The sequence below is a fragment of the Choloepus didactylus genome, chromosome 27 (assembly GCF_015220235.1).
Source record: "Choloepus didactylus isolate mChoDid1 chromosome 27, mChoDid1.pri, whole genome shotgun sequence".
NCBI lineage: Eukaryota > Metazoa > Chordata > Mammalia > Pilosa > Megalonychidae > Choloepus > Choloepus didactylus.
The window spans coordinates 6683831-6706776 of record NC_051333.1 but is presented as its reverse complement, the minus strand read 5'-3'; the positions used below and the strand labels follow the sequence as shown (position 1 = coordinate 6706776).

The 22946-nt window shown below is 52.2% G+C and overlaps 1 protein-coding gene and 3 non-coding genes across 4 annotated transcripts; all 4 read right to left on the bottom strand.

The window, feature by feature from the left end:
* Positions 1-3887: 3887 nt before the first annotated feature.
* LOC119521984 lies at positions 3888-3979 on the bottom strand. Its single transcript, XR_005214452.1, has one exon. It is a non-coding gene; the product is annotated as a small nucleolar RNA SNORD88 (small nucleolar RNA).
* A 708-nt stretch (positions 3980-4687) lies between these two features.
* On the bottom strand, positions 4688-4778 carry LOC119521982. Its single transcript, XR_005214450.1, has one exon. It is a non-coding gene; the product is annotated as a small nucleolar RNA SNORD88 (small nucleolar RNA).
* Positions 4779-6440: 1662 nt separating this feature from the next.
* LOC119521983 lies at positions 6441-6532 on the bottom strand. The gene has a single exon (XR_005214451.1). It is a non-coding gene; the product is annotated as a small nucleolar RNA SNORD88 (small nucleolar RNA).
* A 4191-nt stretch (positions 6533-10723) lies between these two features.
* On the bottom strand, positions 10724-15254 carry LOC119521134. The gene is given in 7 exon segments (XM_037819199.1): positions 10724-10810; positions 11236-11367; positions 13344-13490; positions 14004-14030; positions 14033-14271; positions 14630-15109; positions 15226-15254. Coding segments are annotated over 7 exon segments (1122 nt in total). The 3' UTR covers positions 10724-10742.
* Positions 15255-22946: the final 7692 nt, after the last annotated feature.

Genomic DNA, 22946 nt, shown 5'->3' with positions numbered 1-22946 from the left:
ACCTCTGCCCTCTGAACTCCAAATTGACTGATTCTAACTCTAAACTGACTGATTCTAACTTGCCTTCTAATCTACACTTGTCTCTGACCCCCATTGACTCAATTTTCCCTCTTTTATTAAATTCAGTTTTACTGAAATACATTCACATACCATACAATCATACATGATATACAATCCACTGTCCACAGTATAACAGTTATGCGTTCATCACCACAATCTATCTCTGAACATTTTCCTTACATCAGAAAGAACCAGAACAAGAATAAAAAATAAAAGTGAAAAAAAAAACACCCAAATCATCCCCCCATCCCACCTCATTTGTCCTTTAGTTTTTATCCCCATTCCTCCACTCATCCATACACTAGATAAAGGGGGTGTCACCCTAAACCGGATTGATTCTGTCTTTGACCCTTGCTGAGCTCACTTGCCCTCCTGACCTCCAACTTTCAACCACTATCTTTCGTCAATTCTGACCTTCCTTTCTTGTCTCATCTGTCTTCTGACATCCATTAGGATCAGTTCTCCTGACTTCTGATCCCTAATGAAGACACTGAACTCTGACCTCATGCCCCCATCTTGAACTCTTAACTCCCCGCCTCCACCAATTCTGGCCTTGCTTTCTGACCCTCCTGAACCAAGCAACCTCTGGCCCCTGACCCTTTAATCCAATGTGTCCACCCAACTCCAGATGTTGACGGCTATGTCTTGACACCTAATGACGGACCTTCAACCCAACTTCACCTGCCCCAACTGAAGCTTTGGGCTCCAGGGCTCTGGTGTGCTGCACGCCCACTGCTGATCCCTGACCTCAACCGTGGCCCCTCTGCGCCCCATCCCTAGGTGTACGTTTGCAGCACCGATTTGGAGAGGGCACTGGAGAGCACCCGCAGCCCCGAATCTTTCTGGAGACCAGTCTCTGTACACAGTGCCCGCTGCTGAGGACAAGGTGGGGGGTGAGAGTAGGATGGAGGGGGCAGAGGTTTGGGGAGGCAGCTCTGGGCCTGGCCTGGGTGGCTTCTGGAAGCCTTGGGCGGCTCAGGGCCGCGAGGCCTCCCCTGGGGCAGAGCCGTGGGCTGCCCAGCCCTGTCTGCCTGGGCTCACCGCTGCCCACACTGAGCCTGCTTCCCCACCCCAGCTGCCCAGGCTCCCCATGTGCCACTGTCCCCACCGCCGGGAGCTGCTGCAGGGCTCCCCAGAGGTGGCCGCGCACCAGGCAGCTCTGGAGGGCTGGATGGGGAACGGGCTGGGTGTGGTGGAGCAGGGAGTGCTTCATGGGGCTCTCACTGATCGGGAAGCCACTCAGCAGCGTGTGGAAAGTTCTGGACACACTGGCCTGCCCACTGAGCCTCTCCTCCTCCGCTGCCCTCCACTCTTAGAGATTCAGGGCAACTGGGCTCAGATCCCAGCTCTGCTGCTAGCCCTTCTGAGCCTGATTCCCCACCTGCACAGCAGGGGCGGCAGTAACTACGTCAACCCCTCTCGGGGGTCACTGTGCAGATTAAACGCGTTTGCAGCACTTAGAACCACACCCTGCACCCAGGGAACCATGCAGGGGTTGCCCTTCTGTGTTGGCAATCCCTCGTGTGCAGTTTCAGAATCGGAAAAGCCCCAGGCAGCAGCATCTGATCTGACTTTATCCCACTTGGTGTGAATGTTTTTTAATTTCGTGGCAGGGACTGACCCGGACTCCGACAGCTGCACCACCTGCAGCGGGACCTTCCTAAATGCCAAGGCCTTCTGAGTTTTGAAACACGCCTGAGCCAGGTTTCAGGCAAGGGCTTGCGGACTATACAAATGTTTTTAAAAATCTTTTGTCCACCCCCCGTAATTTCTCCACCGGTCGCTGAGGGCTCAGGTGAGGGTGTGTGGTGTTGGGAGCATTGGGGGCCTGGGGCAAGCATGAAGCTCAGGACATTCTGGCGTCCCAGCCTCTCTCTCCTGCCCCCTCGACCCCTCCCAGCAGGCCCAGGGTCTCGCCCTCCCATCCTGGGTGTCCTGCATCCTCACCCAGACCTCGGCTTTGGACACCTGGATACTGGGGCCCGCTGGGCCCAGCTGTCTGGGGGTGGGATCTGGGGCTGGGATGGAGGATGATGCCCTGCTCCCGCCCCCAGCACAGGGGCTCCCTCTCAAGTGGGTTGTGTCCTTGGGATGAGGTTGAGCCCTTGGGATGGCATGTGGGTGTGACTTGGATACGAATCAGTGGTCCCAGGGCAACTTCAGCCCACTGCCTTGGGTTAACCCCCATCTGCAAACCCTTCTCAGCATCACTAGTCTGGGAGAAGGAAGTGAGTGTTATGGGACAAAGAATGGGGCTGACTGCTTGTGCTTTGCATGGGCTGATCTTTAATGATCCCAGGTAACTGGGGACGAGCAGGCAAGGAGAGGGGAGCAGCAGGGGGGTTGGTGCTGAGGGGCATCATCTCAAACCCTGGCCTGCAGCACCATGCTGGCCCCCAGGGTCCCTGTGCTGGGAACCCCGCACGACAGGCCACCTACCTGGACCCTGAGTTCTGGAGGAGCCCTGGGGAACCAGCCCCTCCTGAGCAGGGTGCTGGAACGGCCTCACCTGAGGGCTCCAGAGCCAGCCCCACAACCCGAATCCACACTGGGAGTTAACTACACACAACAGCTCAGGGGACGCATGTGCCAAAGTGGTCCCACCCCCCAAGCCCTCAACCCCAACTGGTGCAGCATTCTGAGGACCTCCCCCATTCCAGGTAGAGGAAGCCAGCCCTGAGGGGAGCTGCACCCCTTCCCCAGGGCAGTGAAGGGCAACTGCAGTTTGCAAGGGAAAGCTGATTCAAAGAAAGAAAAAACAAAACAAAACAAAACACCACAACACACAAGGAAATCAGTGTCACTAAAATCAACCTGTTGTGTTAAACGTAAAAATACTGCATTTAAAAAAACCTTTAAAAATGGGTAAACTTCATTCAGCCCTCGCGTGGAGGGCCTACAGTGCTTTGGGGCCCCACCTGCTGCGTCACACAGCCCTGCCCCGACAGATCTCCCACGTGCCCTGTGGGGCCACAACCCTGCTCAGCACCTCCACCTCGGGTGGGTCCTGGCAGTGATGCCCACAGGATGCTTAAGGGCCGCCCACCTCGTGTCTACCCGGCCCCCACCCCCTGGGATCCTGCCTCTCCGACCCCCAGAAGCCAGCGAGCGCCTAATGGGGCAAGGTGGTGGCTGTGCCAGGCCTCCAGGATGTACGGCTCCAGCAGGGCCTTGGTGGGCTGCTTGCCCAGCCTCTCCCTGGGCCATGGCCCAGGAGGACCACCGCATGAGGCCTGGCAGGAGCATGGTGCGGCCCAGCTCGCCCTGGCACCCGAGGTGGCCCACGGTGGCAATGGTCTGGATTTCTATCGCCACGTCCAGCAGTCAGGCCCTTGACCAGCAGGCTGGCCCCGAGAGCTGCAGCTCGGGGAGGGTGGCTGTCAGCTGGTGCTGCTGCAGGCCCTGGGAGAAGGGCATGTCCTTAGGCACAGGCTCACAGTAGATCCAGTCGAGCAGGCCCAGGGCTGGAAGAGCTGCTCAGTGGCCTCAAAGTACAGGAAAGATGGGCAGCTGCCCGCAGGGCCTTACATGGTAACTGAAGCCAGAGCCATGGGTGAGGTTGCCCAGAAGCGCCGGCTCGCTGGGGCTGAGGGTCAGAGCTGAGCCATCCTGGCCATACACACGAGAGCCAGGTGCTTGGCCGCTCACGGGGGCTCTGCCACCAGCATGACACAGCCAGCAGCTGTGTAGGTGTAGGAAGCCCCTCTGGCCAGCGGGGCAGGTGCTGGTGCTTGTGGGGCCATGGCCTGGGGGTCTGCAAGGAAGGACCAAGGGGCAACGTCACAAATGAGGGCCACCCCCCCCAACCCAGCATCTCCCCAGGGCCGGGGACCCTCAGATCCCTGGGTATCAAAGGTCCCAGGGCGGCACCGTGTCATCATGGGTGATCGGAGCCCAGTGCTGAACATCATGGGGGCCCCCAAATGCAGCCCCTTCAGGAGCCTGCCTGTCTCTGCCTCAAACCCCAGCACCTCCCACCTCAACCTCCTCTCACACCCCCCCATGTCTGCAGAAGATGCCACAGGATGTGGGGTTCACAAAGGCCAGGGTCTGGTACACCCAGTTCTCCCCCCACCCCATGACCTTCCTCTTTACCAGCTGTGGGGAGGGGAAGGGTTGCACCTCATCCAAGTCTGCACAGATAAGTCACGAGGGAAGGTCCCGTAAGATTCAAAGTGGCAGAACTGGAAATCACAACCCAGCAGGAGCCCTGCAGCTGAGGGAGGCTGCAGGTAGGAAACCTCCCCTCCTAAAGGGCAGCGAGCTGGCAAGCTGCAATCTCTAGAGCTTTCCCAGCTGCAAGGCACGGAGAGAAAGGGCCCCAGTTCCACAGGCCACTGGGGAGACGGAGGGAACGGAGGGGCCAGGCAGCGCTGGCTCCAGGTAAGTGCTAAGTGTTAGTCTTTATCATATTAAGAGCACTACCACAATTTAAAATTCTTACAATTATCAGTTTAATATGCTATTTACGGCAACAGCAGGAGGGAGCCTCTCCTGTCCTTACCGAGACGGATGGCTGGGTCAGGTGGTCCCACTCCTGGAGGCCCCACCTGTGGGCAGGAAGTGGGGAGAGGTCAGTGGGGCACAGGGAAACCACGGTCACCCCACCCAGGCTGCCCCAGAGCCAAGGCCCCTCAGACCCCCGGGTGTCAAAGGTCCCGGGGGGCACAGCATCCTCAGAGGTGGTCGGAGCCCAGTGCTGGGCATCACGGGGGCCCTGGCACCCTCGTTCCCCTCTCATTAGGGTCCCAGGGGGGGCACGGGAGTGAGATCACGGAGACCCGCCCCGCAGTGACTCCCTCACCCCCAGGTCACTCAGTGTTGCTTCTGGCAGGATCTGCAGCACCTGACCTCAGCTTCCCCTACCCCCCAACCCCCTGGTCTCACGAGGAGCTGTGCCCCGCATCTGTTCTGCCTCCCCCTTAGGTATGCGCGTCCTTCCCACCCAACTTTTCCAAAGCTTCCCGTTTGCCTGGTGGATGTAAGCCCAGACTCATCCAGCACACTGCTCCAGTTTGAACCCTGCAAGTCTCTGCCTCCTCTGTCGTTTGGGCAAGTGACTTCCCCAGCTCCCCTTCTGATTCTGTCTCTCCTCAGGAACCTGGGAAGGTTCGGCGAGCCTTAAACGTGGCAAGTGCCCGCCAAGCGGGTGCCTGTTTTTGCCAACCAGAAGCACTTAAATCCATGTTTTATGTAAACACGCACTGTCTAGAAAAGGCAGCCACTATCTGCATTACTTAAACGCCCCAGGCACACCGGCCACACGCGTCCAGCAGCGACCGTTTAGAAGGGAACCTGTGTCAGCCACTGTGGAAAGTTCCTCTTGCTTAGAATCGGGGGATGTTACACGACCCCTAGGTCTCCCCAGCCCACAGCCAACTTCATACCTCTTCTCTTCCTCACACATCTCACCCAGCTGACCCCAGCCCCACCCACATTCTTTCCCAGGAATTTCCTCTGAGGCACCAACAGCCGGTGGTGGTCTGCAGAGTGCACAGCAGATGATCAAGTCCGGGGGAAGGGATCTGGGGCCAACCCTTCAGAGAAGCCAGCTCCTCATGTTGAACCAGCCCCCCAAACCCCAGAGAATACACTTTCAGCTCTTTCATTTCAGCCATTGTCCACCGCCCCCCACCCCCATCCAAGGGACAGATCACAAGTCCTCCTTGAGCTGAAAACACCTGTTTCTTTTCTGATTTGGCTCTGAGACACTTGTGAAACACTGCCCAGATAAACTCATTTTAACAGTGGCTGTTGGGAGAAGTGAGGCTGGTGTGAAAACTGCAGCAGTTTATAATGTAAACGACGCAACAGGAAGCTGTACAGTAACCACTCCCCAGAGCACGCCCTGCGACAGGATCTGTGATGCGATCGGGCCGGGCAGCCTGTTTCTTTTCCTTGCCTGAATTTTAGATTCCAGATTAGTCCCCTTTTCTAACGAAAACGTCTCCTTCCACAGCACCTGCATTCTGTATCTTATTATTCAAACCTCCCTCCCACTACCCGCCCCGATGCCCCGCGCCCATTCCAGACAGACAGACAGACAGACAGACAGACAGAGAGGCTCCAGGACCAACGGTGCAACCGACAGCAGTGCCCACCCAACTGCACAGAATTAAACTAGTCTGTCTGCATGAAAATCCGAGTGTGACTGCTGGCACAGAAACTACGTCCCAAAGACATCTGATGTGAAACCCTCCCACGATGGGTGAGCTACTTTAGACCTGGGGGATTAGAGGGGAGCAAGGGTTTCTCACCGAGGTGGGAGTGGCTGGGCGGCCCCTCAGCTTGCCGTCGCACCTGTAACACAGGAAGGACTTGGTGAGGGGGGAGAGATGGCCCGGGGCTCCAGGATAGTGTCCGAGTCTTCCCCAGAGCTGGGGCTCCTCAGACCCCAGGTGTCAAAGGCCCTGGGGGGGGCAATGTGTCCTCAGGGGTGATCAGAGCCCAGTGCTGGACATCAGGGGAGCCCCAGTCCCCCTACAAGCAGGTCTCCAAGGCCACTCACCTCAAGGGACAAAGCTGCTGAGCTAGAGAAATAAAACCCAAGGAGGGCACAACAACCGAGGCTCTCCCTACAGAGACACAGGATGCCCCGGCTCCCCGCCTCCCCCCCACCGCCACCAGGCCCAAGGTCACAGGGCCTCCTCCAATGTCACCTCATGAAGATCCCATTGCCCTCCCCCCGGTTTTGCAGATTTTCAGCCCTGGCAATATCACTAGCAATCCCTAAATGGGGGAAGCCTCTAAGAGGAAAACTCAGAAAACCCTGTTGGTGGGAATATGAAGGGATGTATCCTAGGAAAGTAACTACCTTGACTGCAACCCGATTTGAAAAAATCAGCAGCAAAGAGCCATTCTGAGGACGATTTGGAAACTTATGAACACAAAGCAGGTATCAAGTGACAGCATTAGAGAGTTACGGTCTCACCAGGGGTGACAACAAAATTATGACTCAGTAGAAAAACGTTACAAGAAATGTAAGCGTGAACTGTTAGCTATTTTGGATGAAATATAAATATAAAAACTACTTTTAAGACGCTAAGCACAAATAAAGCAAATACGGCAAAACATTACTGCTGCAAGAGCTTACAATTTAGGGACCATTACGGTAAACACTGCCCTGATAAGCTGTGCTCTAAGAGTCAGTTCCCAGAGTTTGCACATTATAGTTAGTACATATTACTGAGGCACTATAACGTTTGCCTTTTCGGTTCTGGCATTCTTCACTTAAAACGCTGTCCTCAAGATCCAGTCACCTAGTTGCATGTCTCACAGCTTCATTCCTTCTTGCAGCTGCTCAGTACATCTTTACGATCTACTATTGCCTACTTCTCTCCAAGTGTGAAAGTTTTAATGAAAAAGTAAAAAGGAGACACGGGGCCACTGGGCGAGTAGGCCACCAATAAATGGATGAAAAAAGCCTTCCGCTTGTGATACGCCACAGTGGGGAAAAAGCCAAGGTTTTTCTGAGCCGTTGTCCAAATGCGGAAGCTCAGTCAAGAGGATGGGATGCCCACTGGGCCGTGGTAGAGGGTGGATTGGAAACCAGGAGGGTGCCCGCAGGGGGGCCTCGCTCGGCAGTCAGAAAGGGGGCTGATATTCGTAGTGACCCTGGCAAAGAATTCCTGCAGATCCACAGAATTCTAGTCTGCTTTCTCCTAAGGTGACTCCTACCGGGTCCTCAGAAACAAACCCAGGGATTCCCCTAGAAACCCCACTCCCATGATCTCTGACCTCACGGAAAAGCCAGTATATCCCCTTCCTCCGCCGCCGCCCCAGAGTCTTTGTTGTGCCTAGTATGGAGAAAAGAAACGCAACTGCCTAAGGAAAGCCCCTGTAGCCAGCGCGAGGGGCGGAATCCTAAGAAAACCTCACGTCGCAACCCCTCCTCGCATCCCACCCCACCCCAAAAAAAGATGAACAAGATGGCGGAGACACGTGGGCAGCACGAAAGCGCAATAGGGATGCGGTGCAGACCCAGGAGGACTCCCCACGCTCCCCGATCGCCACTGCACGCCCCAGCGCCCCGACACGGCCGCCCCTGCCGCAGTCCCGGCACCACGCGACACCCCAGAGCAGAAAGCCCGCCCCGTGGATGAAGAAACACCCAAAACCAACCTACACCTCGTGCGCTCCGAGACGTGCATGGAGCCGCACTCCCGGCTTTATGGAGCGCGCCGCGCAGGGCCCGCCCCCCAGCTCCAGCCTAGGCTCCGCCCCGGGGCGTCCTGAACGCGCGCCGGGCAGGGGACCTTGAGTGGGTACCGGAGGAATGGAATAATACCTGTCCCCGCCAGGATGTTCCTGGAGAAGGAAGGAGACGTTGTCTCTGGAGCCTGAGAAAAAGGATCAATGCTATCTCGGGGACGGTCATCTCGTCATACGCGTCAGGCAATAGGAAGGCCAGCCCCAAAGGCGGGCGGTGGGGAGGAAGGACCCGAGGCTGGGCGGGGCCAGGAAGGGACGCTACTGAAATTGCCCGCGCGGCGGTGGCGTGAGCTGCGGCTGCAGAGGCGGGGCCTGCGCCGGAAGGCGCGGCGCGAACCGAGGCGCCGCCGCCGAGCGCGGGGAGGCACAGCGCGGAGATTGACGGGACCGTTGTGGGAAATAGCCCGCGTGGCGCAGAATTAGAGGCGGGGCCTGCGGGGTGAGAGGCGGGGCCACGGCAAGGACAAGGCTCCTGGGTCTGAAGGAGGAGGGGGCTGGGACCTGGGCTTCAGGGTTGAGGGACCGGGTGCTGGGGTCCGGATTCCCCGGGCCGAGGGAGCAGGGGGCTGGGGTCCGGATTCCCGGGGCCGAGGGAGCAGGGGGCTGGGGTCCGGATTCCCGGGGCTGAGGGAGGAGGGGGCTGGGGTCCGGATTCCCGGGGCCGAGGGAGGAGGGGGCTGGGGTCCCGACTCCTGGGGCTGAGGGTGGAGCTGGTTGGGAGCTCAGCCTCGGTTTAGATGTGAGGAGCGCCTTTCAGCTGTTGTACTTGTAAAATATTTTTTTAAGGTAAAAAGTGAAATTTCTTTACCCCAAACCCGCTTCCGGTGGTCGCCGCGTTGGTGATTTGGTGTGGCACACACGCCCATCTTCACCCAATTTGTCCCACAAGTGGTCTCCGCAGTCAGTACATGTAAAACCACCTCATTCCTTCAACATTCCTTAAACCCCACTTTGTTTGCTGCTGTCCCTGGTCACTTGAGTTGTTTTCTAACTTCTAGTGAAAAAGTTCCTCCCGGGATCCTGAGGTGTGACATGAGGGTGTTACGAGAATAAAAAGTTTAAAAACAAAAAGTAAAAAAATGAAAGAGACCTAAGTTCTCCTTTTAAGAAAATAGGGAGATGATTCCTTCACTGGTTTCTGCCTCAGAGTAAAATCAAAGTCCTCCCGGCCCTGCTTCCATCTTCACTGGCCCTTGCTCGAGCTGTAACCAGCACACCGGCCTCCCTCGTGTTCCCGGAACCTGCCAAGTACATTTCCACCTCAGGATCTCTGTACTCGGTCTTTCTGCCTGGAATTCTTCTCCACCACCTCTCCCATGGCTTTCTCCCTCCCTCCAATCATGTCTCGAGTCAGATGTCACCTTAGCAGAGAGGTCCCTTCCTTCCCAGGCTCCTCTCTCTTACCCTGCTTTCTTTTTCTTCACAGCTCTTATCCCCTAACGTACTATCTGTTTATGAGCCTATTTTCTGCCTCCCCACTGAAATGTTAACTCCGCAAGACAGAGTTTTGTGTCTGATTGCATCACTGCTGTGGAGATCCAGTGTCTGGCACATAGTTGTAGCTCAACCTGTTAAATGAATAATTCGGGAAACAAGAGGAGGGGCCATTGTAATAACATATACAGGGCACAAGCTCTGGGTCAGGCATTGTTAAACTCAAGTACCATCATTGTCCCCAGTTTACAGATGAGAAAACTGAGGCCCAGATGGTTCAATGCCTTGCCCCAGGCCACAGACCAAGGAAGTGGCAGAGTGCCCTCAAAACCTGGCAGCTTAGCCACCCATGTGAGGGGGTGTGGAGATAGATGGGGGCCCCAGGTCAAGGCCCCACAGGGGACCCAGACAATGGCATAACCATACTAGGGTTTTCCTCTTGCCCCGTTTGGTCCCAAACCATCTGCCAAAGTCTGCTACAGACAACAGCTTTGTGTTAGGGGGACTTTGGGGAGAATAAAGAGGGGGTGGCAGGAGGAGCTGCTGGTAAGGGCAGGAGGTAAGGTGTGAGTGCAGGGAGACTCTGCCTTGGAGGAAGGGGAGTTCTTGGAGTTACAACATAAAGAATGAACCCTAAGGAGTTTGAGGAGAATCAGCTATTTGACAAACACTGATTGAGCACTGTCTGTATGCTGGGGGGGCCATTGACCCAGATTCTTTGCTGGCCTGTGTACCTAGAGTCCCTTCCCCTTCACCCCGAATCCCTTCCCTCCTCTATCCCTCTACCCTAGGATGCAAGGGAGGGCCCCTGGGTGGGGGTGGGGGGCGATGGCAAGTCCACAGAACACTTCCCAGCTACTGAGTTAAAAGAATCTGCTGGACAACAAGTAAGATTATAATAAAATATTGATTATTAATCTGGGCTGGGTGGTCCAAGGGGACTGAAAAAGGACAAGACTCTTCATCAGGGTGGGGAGCTGTCAGATTCTTGACCGGGAGCCCTGGGAGCAGACCAGGAGTGGGGTCATTCTTGCGCCCTAAGTCCAGATGGCCTGGAGTGCCAGGATGGACCAGAAATTCATGTAATTCAGATAGGAAAAGAGACCTGGGGGAGGGAGAAAGCAGAGGGGTTGAGACAGAGTTCCCCAGCCCCAACCGAGTCCTGTCCCCAAACCCAGTCACATCCCTTATTCTGCGTTCAACCCCATCGCCAAACCCGTCCCTAAACCCAAACCCAACCCCTTCCCATACACTTTCCCTAATCCTATGTTGAAACCCAAGCCTAAGCCCATTCTCTATACTGCCCCCAAACTCAAACTCAAACCCATCCACAAGCCCTTCCATGTCCCAAACCCCACCCCCAACCTCCCTTCTCCCCAACCCCTTCCACCACCTCAGTCCTATCCCCCTACCTAACCTTGTCTGCACCCCCATCCCTATTCCCAACTTCATCCCACCTCATCCCCCTCTGTATCTCTGAACCCAGCTCAACCCCATCCTGCATTTCCAACCCCCATCCCAGCCCCAGACCAGAAATCAGGAAGAAGAAGATGCCAGTCCACGCCAGGTAGAAGCTGCACCCCAGCCTGTAGGTCATGCCTTCCTGCAGGTACTCCTGGGCCTGAAGCAGGTAGAACAGGACACCCAGTATCATGCTGGTCACTGCGGGGGCACAGTGCAGGCGTCAGGAGGCCAAGAACCGGGTGTGTCAGGACCCCTGCCGAGAGCTGTGTGGCTGCCCAGCTCTGGCTCATTCCTTCCCCACTTTCTCTACCCCACCCCTCCCACCCCCACCCCAGACCCTGTACCCCTGCTCCCAGGCAGGAAAAGTGGGCTCCCGATGATGTCATGCTAGAGAGCGTTGGAAGTGTGAGTCCTGGTCTTTGAGCAACCATTGTGATGTCCAAAACCACAGGCTTTGGGGCCGACAGATCGGGGCGCTCATCCTACCTCTGCTTCTCACCTTGGAGTAGCCTCTCCATCTCTCTGAGCCTCAGTTCCCTCATCTGTAAAGTGGGCATAACCATAGGGCCCCTCTCCTTGGGCTGTCACAAGGAGTTGCTGAGATTTGCACAATTCCTGGCACACAGTGAGGCCTCGAGAATTGGGACTGACTGTATCACATTATTGGGTCTTTAATTTGGGGCTTCCGAAGCAGGGGGCCTGGAACTCGGTCACTCTGGATATGTTAACTTTAGTTTGAAATGCATCGAATTAAGGGGAAAGAGGTTTTTTTGTTTTGTTTTGTTTTGTTTTGTTTTCCAGATAGCAGAGTTCGGGGTAAGTTTTTCTTTCATTATTGAAAAATAGTATAGGAGGGATTTTCTGTTGAATAGAAAGGGGGAGTGGGCAGAAAGGATTTTTTGCAGAAAAATGTTCTATTTTAGATATCATAAAACCAAGCTCTTTGCTACCCTTTGTCCCTTATATTTAAAACAATTAAGAACAGCTGTTCGAGAAACTGGATAAATGCCAGGTACTAACAAGCAAACAGGAGGTTGAGTGTTCTGTGTTTGGCCTTACTGTCTATCACTCACCGGAAATGTTTTCCTGATGCAATGGAAAGTCACTACAAGGGAACACAATATCCCTCATTTCCAACTAAAATCTTCCTTTTTAAAAACAAAACAAAACAAAACGTTGTGATTTGATATGCAAATAGAAAATGGAAACTTTCTAATCAGAATTTAAATTCTGATGTATGTGGGTGGGGATGGAGGATTATCATGGTAAGGACTTGCACAAAGTTAAATAGCTACCTTCAAGTACTGACATTTTCTAATTTGATCCCTCACTATATCTCCACGTGGTAGGACATTTTAACCCTTTCCTACAGATGAGAAATGTGTGGCTTAGAAAGATTAAATAACTTGGACAAAGTCACAGAATGGGTTGGGGTGGGAAGGATTTGGGATGGCTTCGTGGATAGGGTAGGAACTGGAGATAGTGTTGGGTATTGGGTAGAGACTGAAGTTCCTTGGGTGATAGGCATGGGGGTTGAGGCTGAGGCTGGTGTTGGGGGTGGAGATGGAGTTATGGCTGGGAATGGAGATGGGCAGCATTGGGGATGGGGATGAGGATGGAGATGGAATGGAGATGAGGAAGATCATGGAGTTGGAAAGGGGTGGAGCGAGTCTAAGAGTGAGTTTCAGGTATCTGGATGGGGTGGTAGTCGGGGATGTGATTAGGGATTGAGAAGAAGACGGGGTTGCAGATGGACTGCAGTTGAGGTTGAGGCTCACAGGTGATAGGGTTGGTTTGAATTTAAAACGAGTGTTGAGAATGGTTAGGCATGGCGTTTAGTTGGGGGTTGAGATTTGTGAAGGCATTGGGGGTGGCAATGGGGTTGGTTTGGAGATTGGAAAGAAGATAGAATTGGATTGAGTTGGGGATAGGGATGGACATTAGGGAAGGGGATATGAATGAATTTGAGATTCTTTGGTGATGGAGATGGAAGCTGAAGTTGAAGCTAGGGTTGAGGTTGGGTTGGGGTTAAGATTTCTTTTGGGGATGGGAAGGAGATTGGGAGTGAGGTAGGGTGGTGACTGGGGGTGAAGGGGAGCATGGGGACAGTGTTGTGTATCATGATGGGCAAGGTTCTTGCCCTGGTTCCCGAAGGAAGGATCCCAGTGCCATGCCTGTCAGGATGCTGGCGACGAAGAAGGAGAAGTCCATCATGGGAGAGCTGGAGCTGTTAAAGAAGATGGTGTTTATGAGGGCGATGCAAAGGCAGAGACTGGTGAGGCTGGAGATGACGAAGAAGGCCCAGGCAAAATCCAGCAGGTCTGGAGAAGGAAGAGAATCAGAACACCAAGACTGGCCCTCAGGCACTGAACATGGGGGAGGTCACAGGTGGGGCTGGGAATGTTCTCAGACCCCTCCCTTGAAAAGTCTCCACCCCCGCTCTAAGAAACTTGAAATTGGGGCTCAAGAGAAAGGATGTTGAGGCACATACTCACCTCTGAGTCTGTGAGTACAAGCTCTTGGGCAGTGATTAGTGGGGTGGGCATTGAGGAACCAGGGAGAACAGGATGCCTGGAGTGAAAAACCCTCAGTGTAGTGTGTCAGGTCCTAGGGTTAGGAGTGTGTCTGTGTGTGTGTGGATGGGTCTCCTGTAGCTGAGGACAGACAACAGGGCCGTGAGAACAGTCTTGGGGCAGGCAGGACCATTCCGGGCTCTGAAGGACATACAGATGCCTGGGGCACTGAGGACCATCCCAGGACAGGGAGGGACCATCCTCCGAGAGGTGAAGGGGTCCCTGGAACAAGGAGGGTGTTGAGGGTGGGACAGGCCTTACAAGCATTCTGGTCGTACTCATGCAGGCGGGGCACCGCACAAAGAATATGGTAGTGATGGGGATGGTCTGGGGACCAGCAGGGTCCCCTGCAGGCCTCAGTGGCACCTGAAAGTGGATCCAGGGCTGGCCCAGAGTGATGACACCGATGACCACCATGCCGGCCACGCACAGCACCAGGCCCAGCAGGCGGCTGATCTTCTTGGCCTCGAGCAGCAGCCGGAAGCCCACGGGCATCAGAGAATAGCTGCGGCTACTGTACCTCTGAGACCTGCAGCAGAACACCCACCACTGGCATCAGCTTCTCGGCCAGCTGCCCAGCCTGGCCACCCCACGCCCATCCTCCAGGCCCCTGTGCCCCCCAAATCTTGCCTCTAGGATTTGCTCCCCCAGGTCCATCCTCCAGATTTAGCAAATTCAGTCTCTAGGCTGAATCCTAGGTCCAGCCCCTAAGCTGTGCCCACTCAGGACCGGCTTCCAGGTCCTGCTTCCCAGCTCTGTCGACCACAGGCCCACTCTCTAGGCTCTGTTGCACTAAGCCAGGCTTCCAGGCCCTGACTTTTGACTGCTGCCCTTCCCCCAGAATTCTAGCCCAGAACTTGGCCTATGGCCCAGACCCTGCCTCTTACCAGGCAGAACTGGTCCTGCTGGAGCTGCCTGACTGAGACTTCTGGGTTTTGCCGACTGGCTTACTAGAGATGTGTTGGGAGTTGTGCCCAGAGTCTTTAAAACTCTCCCGGGAGCTCCAGATAATTGAATCCACATGTTTGACACCGGCCTTGAGGTTGTCCGTAACTGATGGGAAGACATCGACATCGGCCTGGGTCGGTGACGGGGGCTCCACAGTGCTTAAGCGGAGACTCTGGGTTGCTGGTGGGAAACCTGGGACACCAGTCGGGCTATTGTAGGAACCCAGTGTGGAGGTTTTGATATTGCCCAGGAGGCTGTGAGTAATTGATGGAGGGGGTAGAATGCTGATGTGGTGAGTTTGGACAGTAGATAAAGCATCTTGGTTACTGATACGGTGACTCTGGGTAATTGGTGGAGGCTCTTGGATACTGACCCGGCGACTCTGGGCAATTGGAGGCTCTTGGATACTGACCCTGCGACTGGGGGTGATTGGCAGAGGCTCTTGGATACTGACCCGGCGACTCTGGGCAATTGGAGGCTCTTGGATACTGACCCTGCGACTGGGGGTGATTGGCAGAGGCTCTTGGATACTGACCCGGCGACTATGGGTAATTGGCGGAGCATCCTGGGTGCTGGCGTGAGGGTCATTGGAAAATGCTCGATGCGAATCTGGCTGGGTGCCCTGGTGATCAGATTGCGGTCCCTGGGACATGGGGAGAGGCAGGGCCAGTCCCCAGATACACTCAGCAGCCTGCCAGCTGCCTCAGCGGTTCCTGCCCGGCTCCTCCTTGGCCACCTGGAAGCTGGTTTGTCTCTCTGCGGGGTTCAGTCTCTGTCTCTTAGGGTTTGGATCTCTGTCCCTTCTTCTGTGTTTCTTGCTCTCTCTTGCTGTCCGCAGGCAGGTTTTGAGGCTGGGGGGCGGGGGAAGGTTCCATGACAGTTGGAGGGGTTCCAGGGGGTTGGGACACTGGCCATGGACTCAAAGCCCCCTCCAGCCCTGTGTGAGTGACATGGGGGCTGGGTTTGGGTCAGGGTGGACTTAGTGTGGGGTCTGGGCAGGGTTAGGATTGGGTCAGGGCTGGGTCAGAGAGGGAGCAGGGCAGGACCAGGGTGGGGTCAGAGGGGCAGAGAGGGGTCAGGATGGAGAAGAAGGTGAGAGAGGCGTCAGGGCAGGGACAGGGTGAGGGCAGTGAGGTGCCAGGGTGGAGACAGAGCAGAGTCAGAGAGACGGAAGAGCAGGTCAGGACTGAGTGACTTTTAAACAGTTTCTGGAAGGCCTGGGATCTGAATTTCTACTTCTCTCCTCTCACCCACTCCTCCACCCCACCTCCCTCCCAGGGCCTTCTCTGAATTAGTTTCATCTTTTTATTTCCTTCTGAGGTTCTGCATCTCTCTTTTCTCTCTCTCTCCCCTGTCTCTGTCTCCCTTCAACTTTTCCTGAGACTTCAGGGCCCCAGGGAAGATCTGGGCCTGCTTCTTACCTTCCAAAACCTCCAATCTGGAATTGGGGATGGGAGGCAGACCCAGCCACAGCTCGCCAAAGGCTCGAGAGAGGTCGGCAGGGCCCAGGAACCCGAGGAGTTCATGCAGCTCTCCCGTGGGTCGGCAGTGGCAGCTTTTCAAACTGTTGTTCCCCATGTGTCCTTTCCCCATTCGTGATGAGCTCTTGAGGAAAAAACACCACAAACTTCTATTTCTCTTTAATTACATGGATATCCACATCATTATATTTTAACTTCACCATAGCATTGCATTTCATAGAATCCAAGATTCTATCATTAGTAGATGTTATAAAGTTAAAAAATGGCCAAAGGTGATTTTAAGATACCGATTGTGTGATACATATGATTTCAGAGGTGTTAAAGTTTGGGGTAAAAATGTGCACATTAGGATCAATGAAATGTGGGATTCCACTGTGGCTTGGTTGGGATGTTTGACTGCAGGAATAGGGTTTTAAATTAAAACCGATGGTGGTTTAAATTATAAAAAATTATTTCACCCATAGATGAGCCCTGATGCCAGGGCCTGGGTTCCTTCTGTCGTTTTGCACCACCACCAGTTGTCTGCCATAGCTCTCCACTCTGATCACATTGCACCCAACGGAAGGGAAAGGAACGTAACTCTCTTCCTTTTTTGAGCCGGAACCATTTCTGTTCCTATTCCATTGGCCAGAATGTAGTCACATGGCCACACCGAGCTGCAAGGGAAACTGGGAAATGTAGTCTTTATTCTAGGCATGGCTTTGCCCAGTTAAAAAGTTAAGGTTCTCTTTTATTGCTGAAGGGGAGGGTTAGCTGACTTTGCCACCCACCCACGGTTTGTTGCATGTTTCAACCAATCTGCTCTTATGGGACATTTAGGTTATCCCAATCTCATAGCAGTTATCACATTTAGTCTCGATATTTGCATGTGATTGCTGGTGCAATGCCTGCTTTCACCAGATCCTCGTAAACTCTGAGAGGGCCAGGACTGGGGCTTTAACTGTCTGGCTTCCAGTTCTGTTTCTGGCACTCAGCACAGGTTCTGATACATAGTAGTTGCTTAATAAATGTTTATTGAATGAGTAATTTTTTTTTTTGCCAAGGTCAAAAATATCACAACAATCATTTTTTGTTCCTAGTTACTCTCTTACTCTTTCCATAGAGTAACTTCTTAGAAATTCTAAGCCAAATGGTATGCACTTTTAAAAAAGGCCATTGTGCTTATCATTGTACCTCCAGCACATGCAGTTAATTCTAGTATATGATTTACTTTTATAGAAGGGAAACCAAAAATGAATTGATTTCATCCACAAAGACAAAAATAGGATTTGTGTAAGAAGAGGAGAGAGGAAGAAGGAAAAACTGCTGATATACTTGGGACAGTGAATTTCATTTTCCTCTCCTTGGGTAGGTTGCCAGTGAGCCATCAGCTAGGAAAAAGCCCAGGCAGGGCATTCTGCCCTAACAATTTCAGTTGTTTACGGATTTTCCAGAAGATCTTTAGGTGTCTAGCTAACACCTAGCATGTATTATATCTATCATGTATCTATTCTGTGCCTCAATCTCCCCATTTGAAAATAGGAATAATAAAACAGCCTTGTTCGCCCCTCCATCTCAGTTATGCTGGGCCTGCACTGTTTTTTTTCCCCTGTCAGTTTCTAACCACCAAACTGCCCTCTCAAAAGGTGATGTTAATTTTACAGCCTCCAGGAGTGCCTGGGTTGTAGCACTGTCATCAAACTGATCACTTTCAATTGCTTTAATTGATGCCATTTTAGTAGACGTTAGTGGTCATTTCTTTATATTTACTTGCATTGCTTTGATAAGTGATGTGTCTTCATATGATACTGGAAATTGGTATCTCTGCCTTTGAGTAGCCTATTCTTCCTCTTTTCCCATTTGTCTTTTTCTTATTGAATTGTAGGAGCTCTTTGGATATTAAGGATATGAAAAGCATTATAGCATGGTGGTTGGAGAGTAAGGACGCTGTGTCCTGAGACTAGATTACCTACGCAAGAGTCATGGCTCTGGTGCTTACCAGCTGTGTGTGAACTTGAGCAAGTCATCTAAGAGCTCTGTGCTTCTGCTTCCCCCTCTGTTAGTGGGGATTATACTACTTCACAGGGCTGTTATGAGGGTGGGATGGGTTAATAACGTGTAAACACAATTAGAACCCATTGTAATTAAATCTCATTAATTTTTCCCACTTCACAGATGTTAGTTTAATTTCCAAAAGTTCCTTTCTCTATCCCACAAGATCCTTCCTGAGTTCCAGACCTGTATGCCCAGCTTCCTCTGAAATACTCATTGAATGGACACAAAGGAAGAGAAAGGAATCGTTATTACTGAACACCATTAATTCATTCATCCATTCATTGATCCATGCATTCATTCATTACTCCTTTTATTTAACATATAGCAGGGGCTCTGTACCAGGAGATGGGGTTGCAGTGGGGAACACCCATTTCCTATCCTCATGGAAGTCTGTTGGGGTAGAATGGTGGAGGAAAAAATTAGTCAAATAATTAATCTCACATCCAGTGAAGGAGAAGTACATTGTGCTTTGGGATTATTTAATGGGCTACCTGACCAAGAATTTGGGATGGGGTAGGGTTCAGGGAAGGAAACATGGAGGACGTGACATTGGAGTTGAAACCTAAAAGGTGTTGAGCATGTCTGGGCAAAGCTGGGGGAAGGGTGTCTTAGGCAGAGGGAACAGCTTGAGCTGAATGAAGGCCCTATGTGGGACAGCTCTTGGTGGTGGGAGGGGCCCTGTGAAATCCGGAGTGGCTGGAGGTACGTGAGCCGTGGGACAGGGTTGGGATGAGATTGGGAAGGTTGACAGGATCACAGGCAGGTGGAGAATGGCGGCTGAACACAGGAGTGACTTGGCGCCATCTGTGTTCATGTGTTGCATACCTTCACGAATGTGCTTTGGCACCGATGTCATGGTTGTCTGTGTCCTGATTGGGTTTGGGTTGGGATTTGGGACAGGGATGGAGATAAGGGAATGGGGTTGAGCGTGGAGAGGGAGCTAGGTTTGGAGAATAGGAACTGGTGAAGGGTTAGGTTGAGGTTGTGGAAGTGGGATGAGTTTGGCATTAGGATTAGGGATGGGAATGGAGATGTGAGTTAGAGACGGGGATGGGATTGTGGTTGGGGTTTAGGATGGGGAGGATATTGTGGATGGGATGGGGTTCTGGAGATGGAGGCAATTTGGGGGAATGGGATAGGAATAGAAATGCTGATGAGACTGTGGTTGGAGTTTGGATGAAGATGGGGAGATGGTTGAGGGCAGAGGAGGATAAACGGGGTAAAGGCAAGCTTTGGGTTGGGATGGGGATGGAGAACAGGGTGTAACAGGGAGGTGTGGGCAGACCCAGGTCCCCAGAACTCTCTTCTTTCCCAGTGAACCCGGTGTCGTCCTGGGAGGAGGACCGCAAGTTCATCCTGCGGGGCTGGTCTCTGGCCTTCAGCACGGCCTCGGCCCTGATGATGCTCAGTGTAGTGGACGGGCGCATGGCCTACGTGCAGGGCTCCTACACCGGCTACCTGGGCTTCTGGACCAACTGCAGGAGGAACCAGTGCACCAGCGTGGGCCAAGTCACCAGTCAGTAGGAGCCTGGATGGGGCGTGGGGTTCTCTCGAGGTGTCTCTGGAGAGCATCAAGGGTGGTCCCCAGGAGGGTCTCTGTGGGTGTTCTTTGGGAGAGTCTTTAGAATCCTCTGGAGATTCTCCGCAGGTCTGGCAAGGGAGTCTTCTGGAAGTATAGGCAGTTACTGAGGGAAATGGGGCTGGGGCTGCACACGGGAAGGGGAGCATCACACGTTAACCAGAATCAGTCTGCCTAGTGATTAGTTGCTGAAGACACCATCACTCTCTCTCTCTCTTTTTAAAATAGTTTTCTTTTAATTATTGCAGTAAGAGGCGGCCCAGAGACTGAAGGTGGACCGCCTGGTTTTGAACCCGTCTGGCCCACTGGGTGATCTTGGGCACATGGCTTCACCTCCCTGTGCCTCGATTTCCTTATCTCTAAATGGCAATAACAGTAGTATCTATTCATGGGTTATTGGGATAGGAAGTCAATTAAAACGTGGAAAGGAGTTAGCACAGTGCCTGGCCCATATTAAGCACTATGCTATTTTTAGTAGCTATTATTGTAAGGATTTTTTTTCAATCAATTCACCTGCCTTCATTTCAGATCTCAAACAAGTGCCTGTGAAACTTCTGGAACACTCTTTGCGCATTAATCTCATTAATTATTTAGAATCTCTCTTTCTCTTATACCTCTCAAACTCAAACTGGCTTACATGAACATGTGGTTTATAGCTTCAAGTTATGGAAAAGTCCAGATGCACAGATCTATCCAAATTCGGGTACTGCTGGATCCAAAGATGCTCGAAGGATCCCATTGGGGATCTGTCTCTTGCCATCTCTTTTTGCAGGTTTCTTCATGTTGAGCTCTCGGGCTTGTTGTACCTGTGCAGTGGCATGAGGGCTGTGGGCAGCAGCTGCTTTCCTGCTACCAGTGGACAACCACAGGGATGGGAGGATAGAGCCTACTAGTGGGCAGCCACAGAGAAGGGAAGATAGGGTACAACTAGTGGACAACCGCGGGGAGGGGAGGATAGGTTGCTTTCTGTGGCCCACAAGCAAACTTCTCAGGATCAGATTTACTTCTCTGGTGTCAGTCTGCCAGGGCTGCTATGACAAATACCACACAATGGGTTTGCTTAAACCACAGGAATTTGTTGGTTCATGGTTTTGGAGGCCAGAGGTCCAACACCAAGATATCGGCAGGGTAGGTTTCTCCCAGAGTCAGCAGCATTCCGTTAATCCTCCGTCATGTGGCAATCTTTATTTCCTTTTATCTGTTCCTCTGGTTTCTGTTGTTTTCTGGCTTCTGCTGACTGCATCCAAATTCCTCTGCTTATAAGGGCTCCAGTCATGTAGACTAAGGCTGGATTCCATTTGGCCTCATCTAATTAGGATCATCTGGGATCCATTCACAGAGTCTATTCACCATCTTCAAAGGTCCTATTTACAAGTGGGTTCACATCCCCAGGACCAGGGGTTAAGACTTGAATGTGGCTTTTGTGGGGGACACGATTCAACCCCCAGCACATCTGGGATTATTTGCTCTTTCCTGAACCGGTTTCCAGAGCCAGGAGGATATCCTGCATGATTGGCTCGGTCTGAATCACATCTTTTCTCAAGAATTCGTGGAGGAGGCTTTTCTGCCAGAAGCACGTTGGGAAGAGACTTCCTCTGAACAAAATCAAGTTGCTCTTGCCAGAAGAATGAAAATAGATGCTGGCTGTAAAATGCTTATATTACAATATTTTACTTGAGCATCATTACATTAGGATAGCGTCCCAGGAATGGAAGTGTTGCTTCGAAAGGGATGTTGAACCTATGGCTTTGATATGCATCACTGTATCAAAGTCAGGATTCTCAGAAGAAGCAACAGAAGAAGCCAACTCAAGCTGCTATAAGCAGAAAAGAAATCTAAACAGTATGGTTGGGGAGCTTGTAGAATCTCTGCAGGGACAGAGCTCTGGGCTCAGGGCTGAGGGACCAGGAGCTGCCCATGGGCTCCCTGGAGAATTGGCTGGCTGGACACACACTCTGCAGCTTGCCCTGTGGAACCTCTCTCTTGGCTGCCAACCAGACCAGATTCTATGGCTACATCTTTGGCTGCTGATTCCCAGTCTAGTGTGGCCATGTCCTGTTGGTGGAGCCTGGTCACGTGTTCAGGCCCTAGCTGTAAGAGAGGCTGGGAAAGCAGTTGCTTGGGTTCTTTATTGGGAGGTGCCTTAGTTTGCCAGGCTGCTATAACAAATGCCATAAAATGGGTCTGCTAAACAATAAGCATACGTTTTGGTTTGCTAAAGCTGCCAGAATGCAATATACTAGAAATGGGTTGGCTTTTACATTGGGGTTTTATTAGTTTACAAATTTGCAGTTCTAAGGCCATGAAAATGTCCCAATTAAGGCATCAACAGGATGAGACCTTCTCTGAAGAAAGGCTGGTGGCATCTGGGGTTCCTCTGTCACATGGGAAGGCACATGGCCGGCATCTGCTGACCCTTCTCTCTTCTTTTTTCCTTTTAATTCAATTTTATTGAGATATATTCACAAGCCATACAGTCATCCACAGTGTACAATCAATTGTTCACATTACCATTTTATAGTTGTGCATTCATTGCCACAATCAATTTTTGAACATTTGCATTACCACGAAAAAGCATAAGAATAAAAATTAAAGTAAAAAAGAATACCCAAAACATTGTATACCCCCATCCCTCCCTATTATTCTTTACTTTTTGTCCTCATTTTTCTACTCATCCATCCATACACTGGATAAAGGGAGTGTGATCCACAAGGTTTTCACAATCACACTGTCACCCCTTGTAATCTACATTGTTATACAATTGTCTTCAAGAATCAAGGCTACTGGGTTGCAGTTTGACAGTTTCAGATATTTCCTTCTAGCTATTCCAATACACTAAAAACTAAAAAGGGATATCTATATCATGCATAAGAATAACCTCCAGAATGACCTCTCGACTGTTTGAAATCCCTCAGCCACTGCAACTTTATTTTGTTTCATTTCTCTTCCCCTTTTTGTTCCAAGAGATTTTCTCAATTCCATGGTGTTAGGGCCAAGCTCCTCCTCGGGAGTCATGTCCCATGTAGGGGGAAGGGCACTGAGTTTACCTGCAGAGTTGGCTTAGAGAGAGAGAGGCCACATCTGAGCAACAAAATATGATCCTTCTTTCTTGGGTTTCACTGCTTTCAGGTCTAGTTCTTTCAGTTTCTGTGGGTCCTTGCT